Here is a 16,522-nt window from a genome sequence, read left to right as displayed (position 1 = left end):
TCACCTGACCTGCGCTACCACCTTCACCATCACTACAGTCACCATCGCCACCTCTACCACCACCAACACCATCTCACCACTCACCACTACTACTACTATTACCACTGCCACCACCACTAATAAAGCCACCACCCATTCTACCTCCTCCACCTATGTCTACTACTACTACTACCACCACTACCACTACAGTAACCATTCTTGAAAATATGGTTAAGATGAAGGGCATTCCTTCATCCCCCCACCCCACTGGACCTTTGGATAAAAGGAAAACAAAACAGAAAAACCCCCTTCAAAACGACCCCTTGATAACGACTGGTATCAAACCTACTGTGTGTCGTTCCCGAGTGAAGGCTGCTACACCAATGTTTAGTTCGTAAGCTTGTTGTGCTTTCATCACGAAAGGAACCTGGAAACAATAAAAAATGTGAGACATTAAGCAACGACTCTAATAGCAAGAATATGGCTGAGTGGCGACAATGGCCCACAAGAGTGTTCATCATCATCATCATCATCATCATCGTTTAATGTCCACCTTCCATGCTAGCATAGGTACTGAATATATGAGGGTGTGCTGAAGAGTTCCTCAATTTAAGGGTATCGTGAAGGGCCTAGTTGGAGGCCGAACCTTCCAAGTTCTTTTACAGGGCTTAGAAAAACTTTGAAGAACTACTGCAATAAGTGTATGAATTTGAGAGGGGAATATGTTCAATATCTTCCTCTGCCTCTGGTATTTGAGTACTCTTTTTTCCATCTTGTTTCACATTTATGTGTTTACTCCAGTATATATAGTAGAAGACACTTGCCCAAGGTGCCACGCAGTGGAACTGAACCCAGAACCATGTGGTTGGTAAGCAAGCTACTTACCACACAGCCACTCCCACGCCTATATATATATATATACACATATATAAACAGTCATTTCAGTTGATTGAACAATTGATTTCTCACCATTGGATGATGGAGATCAACCACCACAATGTGTGAGCATGTGTGTGTGTGTGCATAGATGGGTGTACATATGGGTGAGTGTGTGTATGGGTGTGTGTGTATGGGCGTTTTTCTATGGGCGTGTGTGTCCATGTATATGGGTGAGTGTATGTATGGGTGTGTGTGTATGGGCGTGTGTCCCCACGTATATGGGTGAGTGTGTGCATGCGTGCATGTAGGCATTTTGTTAAACTCACCAAATTCTGTGGTTCTTCCTTGAAAATCACTTGGCAGATAATCTCAAAGACCTGGCTGTTCATGTTTGTCCTGTTGAGATCATTGTTGTCAAGGCTAAGGACAAATTGCCAAACTGGAAGATTCTTCTCACAGACATCTTTAAATAAAATAAAAAAACAATTAAAAAATTAACCCTTCAACATTCGGATTTGGTCAAATGTTATACTTATTTATTCACATTGTTTTGAATGAATCAGACTTTATGTCGTACTTTTGAGGTTTCAATGATGCAATTTTTAATTTTTAAAATGACACTGTAGGAAGGTAGGTTCTGGTACTTATTTTAAGGACCTCAAAAGGATGAAGGGCAATTTGAACTTCAAACATAAAGACATGAAATGTTACTAAGCATTTTGTCCACACACAACGCCCGGTCTGGGAATTGAAACCGTGATCCTCCGACCGCGAGTCCACTGCCCTAACCACTGGGCCATTGCGCCTCCACAATAATAATAGTAGTAATAATAATAATAATAATAATAATAATAATAATAATAATAATAATAATAAACATAAAACAACAAAAATATTTTCAGTATGAACACCTACCTGAATTAAAGTCAAGGAATGTCTTGAAGGTGGTCAAGATAAGGGCGGGGTATTGGTTAGCCAAGATCATCAGCTGGACCTGTCTAGTTTCAGGGGGCAGGTTGCTGGAAGGGTTCAACAGCTGGCGGATAATCTCTTCCAGAGATCCATTGAAAGGAAACGGATTTATAACCTGGAAGGAAAAGGTAAGTTCCACAAACTTATAAAATCAAGTGCAGGTAACACATATATATATATACAGGTGAGTGTATATGTGTGTATTAATGTTACTCTCACCTGTCATATAAATGAAGGGCCTACATAAACAAGGACTTGTTAAAGTTTTTGCCTTTTATTTGTTTCTGCCACTAGACGTAGGTCATGCTAGGGCATCACTTTGAAGAAATTTTAGTCAAATGAATAATAATAATAATAATAATAATATTTTTATTGTTCATTATTTACATTAGACGGATATTTGTCCTCATCTTGTTTGTTGTTAACACAACGTTTCGGCTGATATACCCTCCAGCCTTCGTCAGGTGTCCTGGGGAAATTTCAACCTGGGTTCTCATTCCTAAGGTCTTCTTCAATGTTGTTATTATTATTATTATTGTTTTTATTATTATTATTATTATTATTATTATTATTCAGGTCACTGCTTGGAATCGAACTCGGAATCTTGGGGTTAGTAGCCCGCGCTCTTAACCACTACGCCATATGCCCACGGGCATATGGCGTAGTGGTTAAGAACTGTATTTTTATTGTTGCTGTTGTTGTTATTAAGGTGGTGAGCTGGCAGAATCATTAGCATGCTGGGCAAAAGACTTAGCAACATTTCCTTTACTGCTACGTTCTGAGTTCAAATTCCATGGAGGTCAATTTTACCTTTCAGTAACATAAGTACCAGTTGAACACTGGGGTCAATGTAATCGACTCATCCCTTCCCCCCGAAAAGCGCAATGAGAAGAAGGAAAAGAAAGCAAGAAGACCAAGACCCCCGTCCTTCCTGACTGCAGAAATCACAATTAAATTAAGGGCAGCGAGCTGGCAGAAACGTTAGCATGCCGGGCGAAATGCTTAGCGGTATTTCGTCTGCCATTACTTTCTGAGTTCAAATTCCGCCGAGGTTGACTTTGCCTTTCATCCTTTCGGGGGTCGATAAATTAAGTACCAGTTGTGTACGGGGGTCGATGTAATCGACTTAGTCCCTTTGTCTGTCCTTGTTTGTCCCCTCTATGTTTAGCCCCTTGTGGGCAACAAAGAAATAAGAAATCACAATTCAAGCAGCTGGTGAAGAATAATATAACAGTAAAGATATCGAAATTGGTGAAACATACACAATAAAAACCAAAAAAAAAAAAACTTAAAAAAGAGAGAAGGATAAAAAAAATTGAAGGGGGAAAAAATCCCTGAAATATGGCGTATATACCCATTGCCTATTTTTGTCTTCTGTTTCATTGGTTGTTTACATCTGACATCTTGATACAAAACATGGTAGCAAAAGGTCAATGTTGGCTATAATTTCTAGGGAATATCTGTAGAAATAAGCCTAACAAACAAACAAAAAAAAAAAAAAGAAAAAGAAAAAAAAGGATTCCATGAAGAGAATAAAGTTTACCTTTTCCTCAGACAGAATGGCATTCTGCCAAAAATCTTCCAGAAGCCAGTAACTCTCCAAGAACGGATCTAACAATGGAAAATTGGAAATTGGGACAGGAAATTACAAAATGTTTCATGCAATGGGAAACAATTTGGATAAGTAGGGGGGGGGGGTTAAGTTTGGTGGTGGGTACTTCCCTCTGTCCTTATAACTCTTCTCACCCAGCTCAGCCCCCACCTCTCTCTCTCAGCCTATCCTTCTCTCTCTCTCTCTGACACACTCTCTCATTCTAACTTTCTCTCTCTCTCCCTTATTTTTTGTCTCTCTCTCTCTCCCTGACTTTTCTTTCTCTTTCCCTCTCTTTCCGTTTCTTTCTTTCTTTACAACAAAACTCCTCTAACACCAAAGATGAACCAAAAGCAAGGATTATGGCAGCATTCACGAACTAGGAGAATATCTTGAGCAAGTGTTTTCTACTATAGCTTTGGACCAAATAAAGCCTTGTGAGTGGATTTGATAAGCAGAAACTGAAAGAATCCCATTCTATATACATACATATATATATATATATCATCATCATCATCATCGTTTAACGTCCGCTTTCCATGCTAGCATGGGTTGGACGATTTGACTGAGGACTGGTGAAACCGGATGGCAACACCAGGCTCCAGTCTGATTTGGCAGAGTTTCTACAGCTGGATGCCCTTCCTAACGCCAACCACTCAGAGAGTGTAGTGGGTGCTTTTACGTGTCACCCGCACGAAAACGGCCACGCTCGAAATGGTGTCTTTTATGTGCCACCCGCACAAGCCAGTCCAGGGGCACTGGCAACGATCTCGCTCGAAAATCCTACAGGAGCCAGTCAGGCGGTACTGGCAACGGCCACGCTCAAAATGGTGCATCTCATGTGCCACCCGCACAAGAACCAGTCCAGGGGCACTGGCAACGATCTTACTTGGCTTGCCGGGTCTTCTCACGCACAGCCCATTTCCAAAGGTATCGGTCCGTAGTCATCGCCTCGGTGAGGCCCAATGTACGAAGGTCTTGCCTCACCACCTCAGCCCAGGTCTTCCTGGGCCTACCTCTTCCACGGGTTCCCTCAACTGTTAGGGTGTGGCACTTTTTCACGCAGCTATCCTCCTCCATTCTCACCACATGTCCATACCAGCGCAATCGTCTCTCTTGCACGCCACAACTGATGCTTCTAATGTTCAGCTTTTCTCTCAAGATACTTACACTCTGACGGGTATTCACATTGACATTACACATCCAACGGAGCATACTGGCTTCATTCCTTGCGAGCTTACGTATGTCCTCAGCAGTTACAGCCCATGTTTCACTGCCATGTAGCATGGTTGTTCGTACGCATGCGTCATACAGTCTGCCTTTTACTCTGAGTGAGAGTCCCTTTGTCGCCAGCAGGGGTAAGAGCTCTCTAAACTTTGCCCAGGCTATTCTTATTCTAGCAGCTACACTTTCAGCGCACCCACCCCCACTACTAACTTGGTCGCCCAGATAGCGGAAGCTATCGACTACCTCTAGTTTTTCACCCTGATATATATATATATATGTGTGTGTGTGTGTGTGTGTGTGTGTGTGTGTGCATGTCTTTGTGTTTTTCTCCATCACTGCTTGACAATTGGTAGTATGTCTAGGTCCCTGTAACTTAGTGGTTCACCAAAAGTTACCAATAGAATAAATACCAAGCGTTTAAAAAATATAAACACTAGGGTTGATTAATAGGTGGTGCCCCAGCATGGCCACAATCTTATGATTGAAGAAAGATAAAAGATGATAGCCTCGAACCTGTAAGCCTGGTATAGTCCGTAGGCGCCCTCTGGTGTTTAAACTGAGACCAATTCTTCTCAAGTTCTTTCAGCTTACGCTGAGCTGAAAGACTTTCTGTCTGGAATTTTTCCTGCAATTAATTACAAACTCTTTGAGTGTGATTTTAAATAAATTATAAAACAAAAATAATTAATTTGTAGGAAACTGGATCAAAAATTATAATCTAAAGCTTGAAACATATATGTAACATGTTCTATATACACTATAATATACTGTCTTTTATATATGCATGCACACGCACACACACACATACATATATACATATACCAATACATATATACATATATGTAAAAATTAACACTTCTTTCTCCAAGCCTAGATTTGAAACCGAATCTAAGAATCGGTCGTCCAAACCACCACGATCAACAGTCGCGAAAACAGGTTTTCTTTGTCCTGTCAAAAAGTGATTGATCATCTCCCTTCGACCTACAACCTCAGCCGACCTATTTAGGTATAAACTCTGCTGCAGTATGTCTGTCCTTCTAGCTGCCGCGTTTATTATAAATACCTGTGGTCTACAGACAGACGAAACGGAGACGGGCCTGGCCAGCGAACGACCCAGTACGCTCAGACCCAGTACACTCGCCTGAATGCTTAGTCGTTGACAGAACGAGAACAGTGAAAACGTTTTCAATGAAAAATTACTGCAATACAAATGTTTTACTTTCCAGTAAAATAAAGTAATAAATTTGTATTGCAATATTTTATTTTTCATTGAATTGTGTATATATATATATATATATATATATATATATATATATATATATGCCTGTCTATCTGTCTGTATGTGTATGTATATATATATATATGTGTGTGTGTGTCTGTCTGTATGTGTATATATGTATATATATATATATATATATATATATATATATATATATATATATATATATTTCATTTTTGGGTTTGGTTTGCAAGATTCTTTATGTGAGTTTGTGTGTTGACTCTCCCCAGACACAACAATATATGTGTACACACACATACACATACATGTATATTTGTGCATATATACACATATATATGTATGTACATAGGTTTCTATGTACACTATATTACAGAGTCTGCTATATACACTATAAGATACTCTCATATATATATGGAGGCCAGTGGTTAGAGTATTACATTCATGATCACAAGATCGTGGTTTCAATTCTCAGACCAGCAGGGCATCATGTTCTTGAGCAAGACACTTCAGTTCACATTGCTCCAGTTCAGTTAGCTGCAAATGGAGAACCCTGTAACAGACTGGCGTTCCTTTCCTAGGGAACGTTGGTCAGCCAGCCTAGCTGGTGGGGTGACATCATTCGAAAGTTACAACAATCAAAGGAAGCGCATTGTGACTAGTGGTGTATAACAACATCCAAAGGTCCTGGTTTTGAGTGAATGGATTGATGGATATGTTCTATATATCCTACAACATACAGCCCTTTTTTCATTCCTTCCCAAGTCATATAGTCTCATAGGGCCAGTTACTCAGTCTCCATGGCGTATATATTACCCATCTGGATGGGACACCAGTCTGTCACAGGATGACTCACTTTTGCCAGCTGAGTGGACTGGAGCAATGTGAAATGAAGTGTTTTGTTCAAGAAAACAATGTGTTGCCCAGTCCAGGAATTGAAACTACAACCTAATGATCACGAGTCCAACACCTTAACCACTAAGCTACACGCCGCCACACAGTCCTCTAGATAGATCCAATTATATAGTCATTATTGGACAGTATAACATATAGGTTTCTATATAGACTAAATAATATAAAAATACAGCCACGCTACGTTAGGGAGACGAACAGACAGAGAATGAATTGTACTTACTTGGTCCAGCAGGGCTACATTCAATGCTTCCGAGCGATAATGGTTGTTGGTGGGTAGGCATCCAGTGTTGACTGGGGGTGGCTCTTGCTGGAATATAGGATGAAACGACAGTGTTTCGTGGGTCAATAAGTGCAACTATGGTGGGGAGATGTAGTATGGTGGAGAAGGGAGGAGAGACAACAGGGTTATATTTTAATGGACAATAATAATGTTGACAACAACAACAGCAACAATAACAGTAACAATGGTTTAAAATTTTGGCAAAAGGCCAGCAAGTTCAAGGTTGAGGGTAAGTCGATTACATTGACCCCAGTACTCAACTGGTAATCATTTTATTGACCCCAAAAGGATGAAAGGCAAAGTCAGCCTCAGTGGAATTTGAACTCAGAACATTGAGACAGACAGTATGTCACTAAGCATTTTGCCTTTGCCCAGTGTGCTAACGATTCTGCCAGCTCAGTGCCCTTACAACAGCAGTGATAATGATGACTGGATGAAGACTAATTCATCATCGTTATCATCCTCCTCTTCATTTCAAAGTGACCAAGACCTTTGGAGATGCGCTGTGCTTGAGAAGACCTGACAAGCCAAGTGAGATTGTAGCCATGGCCTACGCCAGTGTCACATAACTGGGCCATTTAAGATTTCCCTTCAATCTTCAAGCAATATGCTATGTTTGAGAAGACCTACAGCGTCAAGTGAAACTGTTGTGGCCAATGACAGTACTGCCTGACTGGTACCCATGCTGGCACATAAAAAGGCACCATTTGAGCATGGTTGATGCCAGTGCCACCTGACTGGCCCCCATGCTGGTGGCATGTGAAAAGCACTATTTGAGCATAGCTGATGCCAGTGCCACCTGACTGGCCCCCATGCTGGTGGCATGTGAAAAGCACTATTTGAGCATAGCTGATGCCAGTGCCACCTGACTGGCCCCCATGCTGGTGGCATGTGAAAAGCACTATTTGAGCATAGCTGATGCCAGTGCCACCTGACTGGCCCCCATGCTGGTGGCATGTGAAAAGCACTATTTGAGCATAGCTGATGCCAGTGCCACCTGACTGGCCCCCATGCTGGTGGCATGTAAACAGCACCCACTACACTCTCGGAGTGGTTGGTGTTAGGAAGGGAATCCAGCTGTAGAAAATTTGCCAGATCAGATTGGAGCCTGGGGCAGCCTCCCAGCTCGCCAGTCCTCAGTCAAACCATCTGACTTGTGCCAGCATGGAAAGCGGACGTTAAACAATGATGATGATGGGTTTTTTTTTTTTTTCATGCTTGCAATGGTCAGTTGGTCACCACAAGGTCCACCCCTTGTTGCAATGAGGTGGCCTGTGTGCTTCAGTAACCCTGAGAGCCCTACCTACAGAGCACAAGCTACTGTTAGGGTCCCCCATGCTGGGAAGGTGAAAGGATAGAAGCCAGACTTATGTGGATCATCACTTCCCAGATGCAAAAATGGCTTTAGAAAGGGGCAACACACCTACCTAGCAAAAAAAAAACAAAAAAAAAGTTAAAGAAACATTGATAATAATTCAAGCCCAACAAGAACCAGGAGGGGAAGGATTTCTCTCAGGGCTTGTACAGGAAGCAGAAGAATAACAAAACTGAAAATGCAGGGATTTGGCAGAAACAACAGCAAAGAAAGGTCAACCCACTGTTGTAGTACACATAAAACACCAGTCAATAGTATTCAAGTAGTGGAACCACAGTCATGCAAGACAAAATTTTATAAGATATGTGAAGCACAAAATAGGTGTTAGACTTACCTGCAACAGGTAAATAGCTTCGTTAGTGAACAGACCAGAAACCTGTAGAGTCTTCATCACCATGAACACACCCATTGCCTGCTCATTTGTGTGTGTAATTCTCTGTAGGCATTCTCCATTGGTCAAATTCCAGACCCTTGAAATAAGAGAAAACAGGGTTCTTTTTAGGTGGTGACAGTAGCTATGATGGTGGTGTTGGTATTGGTGGTAGTGGTGCAGTAGAATCTGTTTTGTTCTATGTCTCTCATTGCAGGTCCCTAACAGTAGCCCAACAAATATCAGCAGATGGTACATACACTCAACCTCTGTACAAAGCAGTTAACATGTCTTATCTTGACCACATGTCAAATGAGTCACTAATTCCCTTATACCTTTTAACTTGTTTCAGTCATTGGACTGTGGCCATGCTGGAGCAATCATGCACCGGCATGTTTGCAGTCTAATGACTGCAACAAGTAAAAGATAAGAGATACACACACACACACACACACGATGGGTTTCCCTCAGTTTCTGTCTACCAAATCCACTCGTAAGGCTTTGGTCAGCCAGGGGCTATACTAGAAGACACTTGCCCAATGTACTGCACAGAGTAATTGAACTCAAAACTACAGGGCTGAAAAGCAAGCTACTTAACTATACAGCTACACCTGTGCTGTTACAAAAATTTAGGAACAAGGAGGAAACGCAGGGGCCACTTACTTTGTTTCTTGTGTGTTTGTAGCAAATAACCAATCCTGTGAAACTGTCCATTTTGTGTCAGAAGAAACATCACAAAAACTGGAAAGTTCTTTGGAAATAACTTCATTTTCTGAAAATATCAATGCAAAGATAAACACTCGAAGCATAGGCAACAGACGAAAGTTATACTTACTGCACACTTCCAAATGGTTATGTCTTCATACGTCACCACTCTTCTACACCATAGGACTTTTAGTAGATGGAATGACATATAAGGTCACTATAAAGACACATCTGTATGTCACTGGATTAGAGTGATAGACACTCGTCGGGGCCTCAGTAATTAATCCCAAATGAAAGGCTGAAGGGAGATGATCAGTAATCACATGAAACTGCTGGCTTTACATCAAAGTGTCCTTCCCTTAGAAGGATGCTGTAACAACAGTTAGGGACCTCTCTCACCCAGAGGTTTCACTGTGCGCCCTGACACCAACCAAGGGTATTTCTTTGTTCCCACACTCAAATGGAATGTCATCACATATGCTAGTTAACCCTTAACTGGGACCTAACAGGTGCTTCTACTCCAGGTCAGAGTAGACCTGGAAACTATAGTGATTAAGAGGTGGTTCCACAATCCTGAAAACCTTGGATCTCCAAAACCAGAGCCCCACTACCAGAAGTAGTTTAAATCATGCATAAGACAGTAGAACATAATTTGAGGAAGATTTGGCTGCTATTTTCAAAATATTGTGCTATTGTGCTCACACTGTAAAGGGTTGGGGTGAGGGGGCTGATTGTGGTTCTAGGAACTGACAATTGTTGGCACTCTGTCGCTTACGACGTTGAGGGTTCCAGTTGATCCGATCAACGGAACAGCCTGCTCATGAAATTAACGTGCAAGTGGCTGAGCACTCCACACACACGTGTACCCTTAACGTAGTTCTCGGGGATATTCAGCGTGACACAGTGTGACAAGGCTGGCCCCTTTGAATTACAGGCACAACAGAAACAGGAAGAAAGAGTGAGAGAAAGTTGTGGTGAAAGAGTACAGCAGGGTTCACCACCATCCCCTGCCGGAGCCTCATGGAGCTCTTAGGTGTTTTCGCTCAGTAAACACTCACAACGCCCGGTCTGGGAATCGAAACCGTGATCCTATGACCGCAAGTCCGCTGCCCTAACCACTGGGCCATTGCGCCTCCACTGAAACTGGCAATAAACACTCACCTAGAACAGTTTCGCGCCAAATAAAAATTTGTCCACTTTGAAGTATGATTATAAATTCCTGCTTTACATGTTGGAACACACTGCCCAGAATTGGTGCAAACTGGTCAAAAGTCTGAGATGAAAAACAAAAAAACAAAAAAAAAGCAAGAAAGAAAAATACAATGATTATGTTATGTTTGTACCTATTCTTGCTTTTTCATTCAAACATAAGTCTAGAACGAAATTCACTAATTTTTCTTTTCTCATTATTTAGCCCTAGGTCATTATAAACCCACAAGACCTATGATCAATAGTGTTCTAGTTGTGCCCATTCTCTCTCTTTCTTTCAGACACAAACAGTCTAGAACTAAATTATCTAATCCATCATGGACTCTCTTTACTCTTTTACTTATTTCAGTCATTTGACTGCGGCCATGCTGGAGCACCACCATTAGTCGAGCAAATCGACCCCGGGACTGGACTTATTCTTTGGATGCCTAGTACTTATTCTATCGGTCTCTTTTGCCAAACCGCTAAGTTATGGGGACACCAGCATCGGTTGTCAAGCGATGTTGGGGGGACATAAATAGAGACACAAACATATATACACACACACACACACACATATATATATATACATATATACGACAGGCTTCTTTCAGTTTCCGTCTACCAAATCCACTCACAAGGCTTTGGTCGGCCCGAGGCTATAGTAGAAGACACTTGCCCAAGGTGCCACGCAGTGGGACTGAACCCGGAACCATGTGGTTTGTTTACATCCCTGTAACTTAGCAGTTCAGCAAAAAGTGATTGCTAGAATAAACCCCAGCTATAGAAAATGAGTACTGGGGTTATTTTGTACAACCAAACCCTTTGAAGTGGTGCTCCAACATGGTCAATCCTATGGCTGAAAGAACTAAGCTATAAAAGATAATTACGACAATGAACTTTGCCCGAAGCTCTACCAATTTCATGAAAAGTACAACAATTACTTTACCTTTTTCACTATGTCTTGGTACTGAAGTAAGATGGCTTTGAAATTAAGCGGTTCTCCTGACTTCATTGAGATCTGATGGTGCACTGCTGTTTTACCAAAGTACAGGACACAAGAGGACTGCATTGGAGTGAACACTATTCCTAGAGGTACCCCAGATTTCATCCTGGAATTTGAAAGGAAGCAAAAAATGGGAATTAATAAACGGAATGTATAATAAACAAATAAATAACAAATGAAATATACCAAATGTTGTAAGATACAAATAAGACAATAATTTACTTTTGAATGCAGAAATGCTCTTAGAACGGCAGAAATATTGTGAAAATTACCCTTACAAAGTGGCGTTTCTGCTTTCCAAAATAAATTATCATCTTATTTGTATCTTACAATACACATTTCAACACATATAAAAAACAAATGTTAGTTTATATTTATGTATCAAATATTGGTTTCAAATTTTGGCACAAGGCCAGAAATTTCGGCGGGAAGTGGTAAAGTCAATTATATTGACCCCAGTGTTCAACTGGTACTTGTTTTATCAACCCTGAATGGATGAACGGCAAAGATGACCCCAGCAGAGTATACCAAATATTAACCCATTAGTACCCAAATTTAGAAAGCTTGATGCACTTCCTAATGCCAACCACTTTAATGGAACAAGTAAAACATGAAGATCCCCTCATTTCATTTGAAATGTTTTTAATAGGCTTACATTTCGTCAGGGATGATAAGAATACTGCAGCTGAGGCTATACAAGGAACAGGGCGGACAGTTCTGCAGAATGGTTTGTCTCTCTATTGGCATCTTCTGGGAACTGCTATCTTCAATGGTGCTACCTGGAATGACAGTATGGTAGAAAGGAAGAATTCAGTTATGGCTTAAGAACTTTTTGAAGAATTCTGAGACTGGAACAATGGGAGGTTGGCATAACAGTTACAGGTTAGGGTCTTTTTGAAGAATTCTGGAAATGGAATAACTGGAGGCTGGAATAACATTTACAGGTTAGGGTCTTTTTGAAGAATTCTGGGGTTGAAATAACTCTTACAGCTTATGGAATTTATGAAGAATCTGGGGCTGGAATAGCAGTTATAACATCTGGAATTTTGGGGATGGAATAACTGAGGACAGAATAACATTTACAATCTGTAGACTTTTTTGAAGAACTCTGGAGTTGGAATAACTCTTATAGTTTATGGATTTTCTTGAAGAATTCTGGAAGCCCATAACCCAAGACCAGAATAATGTGAGACTGAAATAATCCCAACCCAATACTTAATGATCCAAACCATTTTATAACCATCACAGTAAGTGGATTAACAACTAGAGCCTGAGATAATCTCTTACAATAATAATCCAAGACTGGTATAATAAAAGGCTGAGATAATATGAGACCAAGATAACACAGAATAATCCAAGTCCAAGAGTAAACCAAGACTAGAGTAATCCAAGATAGGGATAAGTCCAGACTGGGATAACTCAAGGCTAAGATAATCCAAATCAAGAATAACCTAGCATGGCCACAGTCTAATGACTGAAACAAGTGAAAGATAAAATGTAAGACAAAAATAAAATCCAACGTTGATATTACCAGGAAGCTGTAGTTTGTAGATGGTGTTCCTGTTTCTGTTGGTCCCTTGACGTTGTTGTTGTTCACACCAGTACAACAGATGATGTTCAGGTAGGAGGCAGGCACTGGTTACTCGGGTGCTGGTCAAGTCGGATGAGGTGAGGGGATCAGATGGCGTTAAGACATCCACATGACTGTTAGCCAGGTGGAGTCGGTACACCATCTTCCACACATAGGTGGTGTTGCTCTGTTGCCAGCATTGGACATGGCCAGACTCTTCAACCTGAAAATAGGAGAGATGAGAGAAGGGAGATGACAGTTGAGAGATTTTTTTCTTTTTACAGACAAAACCCATGAAGGGATGTTGACCAAAGCAAAACGATTGTAGGTTTCTGTACATGGATTTGTTCACTCATTTAATGCTTGTTTTTCCCATGCTAGCATGGGTTGGATGGGGCTTGTTTTACAACTAGACCCTTTCCTTGTTGCGAGCCATACCTGTTTTTCAACTAAGGTATCTTTTTATTATTCCACAGGTCTTCCAGAGTGCAGAATGAACAGACAGGAATGTCAGCAAGGGATGTGTAGCAAGGCCCTAGCTGAAATCTGACCCATAACTCTCAGACTTCCCCAAGTCTAGAATCATGAACTAATATATCTCCATAAAAGGAAAAATGTCACATAAGAGTTATTAATGACATGAATATGGCTCAACCAATCAGCATCAGCTGACTTACAGTTGACATAACAAACTTCAAAATAATGCAGCAAGTTTTCCTGCCAAACAGTTTGGCTGAAGGTTCTAGAAGCTAGCTTACAGCTATAAAAGTTGACAATTCAATCTAAAGTCTGAGAGTTTTGGTATCTGGTTCTCCATATAAACATGTCTTGGCTGTTTGCTTTTCAATAGAATGGTAGATAATTATTTCACTAGGAAACAGGGAGACATTGGCATCAGGATGGGTTTCTAACCATAAAAATCTCTGCCCCAGCATACTCAAGTTTGACAATGCAAGCATGGAAAGGTATAGGTTAAAACCATGCAGATACTGTTATAGTAAAATGGTAATTTTAGCACAGATAATAACCCTTCTCTGGCTATATAACAAAGAAAGAGTAAGAATGCAATCAGCAGTGGATTAACCATTAAGCAAAATAAGTACGTGCTTAGGGAATCAAGGGAAGGAGGGGGGTACCACAGAAATGGTAAATGGCTTACAGCACAAAAGAAATCACTTTAAACTTGCTAAAATATCATTCAAGACATACAGTAAATTTCAACACAGGGAAGTAATTTTTATTTTATGAAGAATGTATTAAAGAGCCGAATTAGAGAAAAAGGAAATATATACTTACAACATATATGATGGTAGCTAAAGCTGGATTACAAGGATTAGCATTGATTAAGACATCAAGGACTGTTGATTCTGTTTGAATGTGGAGAGACCAATGGACACTGGACTGAAGATAGTAAAATGTAAATATATATACAGTGAGGGTGTTATGTGTGTATGTGTATATATACATATACATACATACATGAGTGTGTATGTGTGAATGGGGGCGAGCGCATAGGAATCATGAAGAAAGCAGGGAAAGAAAGAAAACGAAGAAAAAAGTTTACAAACCGAGGAAGAAGCAGCTGAATGAGTACATATTGGATGCAGGACTTGGTCACCATCAGTGGAAGCAAGTAAAAGGCCTGGAGTGACCCATATTCTTTCAACATTTCCATAATGATGTTGTTTGAAAATCTTTTCAATTTCCTGTAATATAACAAAGAAAGAGTAAGAATGCAATCAGCAGTGGATTAACCATTAAGCAAAATAAGTACGTGCTTAGGGAATCAAGGGAAGGAGGGGGGTACCACAGAAATGGTAAATAGCTTACAGCACAAAAGAAATCACTTTAAACTTGCTAAAATAATATTCGGGATGCCTTTATCTCTACTAAGTATAGATGCAGATGTGTTATCTAAGATTACTTTTGAGGATCTGATCAAAGACTTTGTATATATGCATATGTATATATGTGTGTTTGTGTTTGTCCCCACTAACATCGCTTGGCAACTGATGGTGGTGTGTTTATGTCCTCGTAACTTAATGCTTCGGCAAAAGAGACCGATAGAATAAGTACTAGGCTTACATAGAATAAGTCCTGGGGTTGATTTGCTCGACTAAAAGGTGGTGCTCCAGCATGGCCGCAGTCAAATGACTGAAACAAGTAAAAGAGTAAAAGAGAAGTATTTACCTCTTTCTCGAAAGACGGGAAAAAATTGCCAAATGATTCCAGGTAGATCATCGTGGCCAGCCTTCCACTGCCGGAACTAAAAGGGCAATGTGATACCCTATATATATATATATATATATATATATATATATATGGTCCACTAAGAGGCGTAACACACCTCTTGCGAACGGGTCAGATGTCACATATAGCAGCCGTCCTAAGTAAAGTGTAGGTGCGTACAATAATTTTATGTAAACATATATATATACGTATTCATGATAAAAGTTACTCAAAAATACTTCATATATTATTCATTTTTCGATTTCATATCAATTTTATCAATTTGTTTTGTTTTGTATTTTTCATTTTTGGTAACGAAGGAAGACGTAAATATTGTTGCATGAGGATCGATTATGTACATTCACTGCGGAACCGACATGTAAAGTAGCATGACGGAAGGCATAGTGATATAGTACCGGATTTTTTATCCGGCTTTCAGAAATCCGAAATTATCAAAAAACCGGCTATTGGTCAATTTGCATAGTGTTTTAAAATTAGTTTTGCTCTATACTTTTTCGAGTGGATTAATAAACATTAAATATATTCTGCTTTAGGTGTGATATAATACGTATCAATATACGTTAAATAAAACCATGTGTACTTCGTTTAATTTTCATCCTATAAACATTTAACCGTATACATGATATAGTATGATACATTTAAAGAATTTTAAGTTGAATTATAGAAATCAAACAGATACCGCTTTATAAATACAATTTAGCTCTTTACTTCTCATAGTTTATTTTAGATTTTAAGTATATACTTAAGCTGTCTCGAGAAAACCGGAAAGCTCAGAAATCCGGATCACTGCCTGTCACAAGCCTGGTCGATATTGATTCCGGTACTGTACGAAAATAATAACTTCATATAATGATACAAACATAGTTTCATACAAAATATATATATTTATATATATACATGTATGAACGATAAAAAATGTTTTAATGATTTTATGTATGAATATTTTGTCGATTTTATGTACTTTTTTTTCAACGGCAT

At 40.0% G+C, this 16,522-nt stretch overlaps 2 protein-coding genes across 7 annotated transcripts in view; one reads left to right on the top strand and one right to left on the bottom strand.

Moving 5' to 3' along the window:
- Positions 1 to 16,352, bottom strand: part of LOC106878456 (uncharacterized) — a 20,366-nt gene extending 4,014 nt beyond the window's left edge. Inside the window, exons 1-15 of one of the 3 annotated variants that reach the window (XM_089344679.1) lie at positions 16,224 to 16,352; positions 14,863 to 15,000; positions 14,591 to 14,695; positions 13,256 to 13,517; positions 12,380 to 12,503; positions 11,668 to 11,830; positions 10,692 to 10,803; positions 9,489 to 9,597; positions 8,790 to 8,925; positions 7,021 to 7,107; positions 5,162 to 5,273; positions 3,374 to 3,441; positions 1,774 to 1,945; positions 1,185 to 1,321; positions 329 to 406 (exon numbers count right to left, since the gene is read on the bottom strand). In XM_089344679.1, the coding sequence (XP_089200805.1) occupies positions 329 to 406; positions 1,185 to 1,321; positions 1,774 to 1,945; positions 3,374 to 3,441; positions 5,162 to 5,273; positions 7,021 to 7,107; positions 8,790 to 8,925; positions 9,489 to 9,597; positions 10,692 to 10,803; positions 11,668 to 11,830; positions 12,380 to 12,503; positions 13,256 to 13,517; positions 14,591 to 14,695; positions 14,863 to 15,000; positions 16,224 to 16,259 (1,839 nt within the window). In that variant the 5' untranslated portion in view covers positions 16,260 to 16,352. Of the gene's footprint in view, positions 1 to 328; positions 407 to 1,184; positions 1,322 to 1,773; positions 1,946 to 3,373; positions 3,442 to 5,161; positions 5,274 to 7,020; positions 7,108 to 8,789; positions 8,926 to 9,488; positions 9,598 to 10,691; positions 10,804 to 11,667; positions 11,831 to 12,379; positions 12,504 to 13,255; positions 13,518 to 14,590; positions 14,696 to 14,862; positions 15,001 to 15,484; positions 15,891 to 16,223 lie in introns of those variants that run through there. The other 2 variants (XM_089344680.1, XM_089344678.1) reach the window with 2 other exon arrangements.
- LOC106878450 (jouberin) overlaps positions 15,637 to 16,522 on the top strand; it is a 34,426-nt gene continuing 33,540 nt past the window's right edge. For all 4 annotated transcript variants that reach the window (XR_016238862.1, XR_016238861.1, XM_089344677.1 and 1 more), the window contains exon 1: positions 15,637 to 15,695. The gene's annotated coding sequence lies outside the window, so the exon portion shown is untranslated. The remainder of the gene's footprint in view (positions 15,696 to 16,522) is intronic.

Source organism: Octopus bimaculoides, chromosome 28 (genome assembly GCF_046866305.1).
Source record: "Octopus bimaculoides isolate indiv1 chromosome 28, ASM4686630v1, whole genome shotgun sequence".
Lineage (NCBI taxonomy): Eukaryota > Metazoa > Mollusca > Cephalopoda > Octopoda > Octopodidae > Octopus > Octopus bimaculoides.
This window is presented reverse-complemented; position numbering and strand designations above follow the sequence as displayed.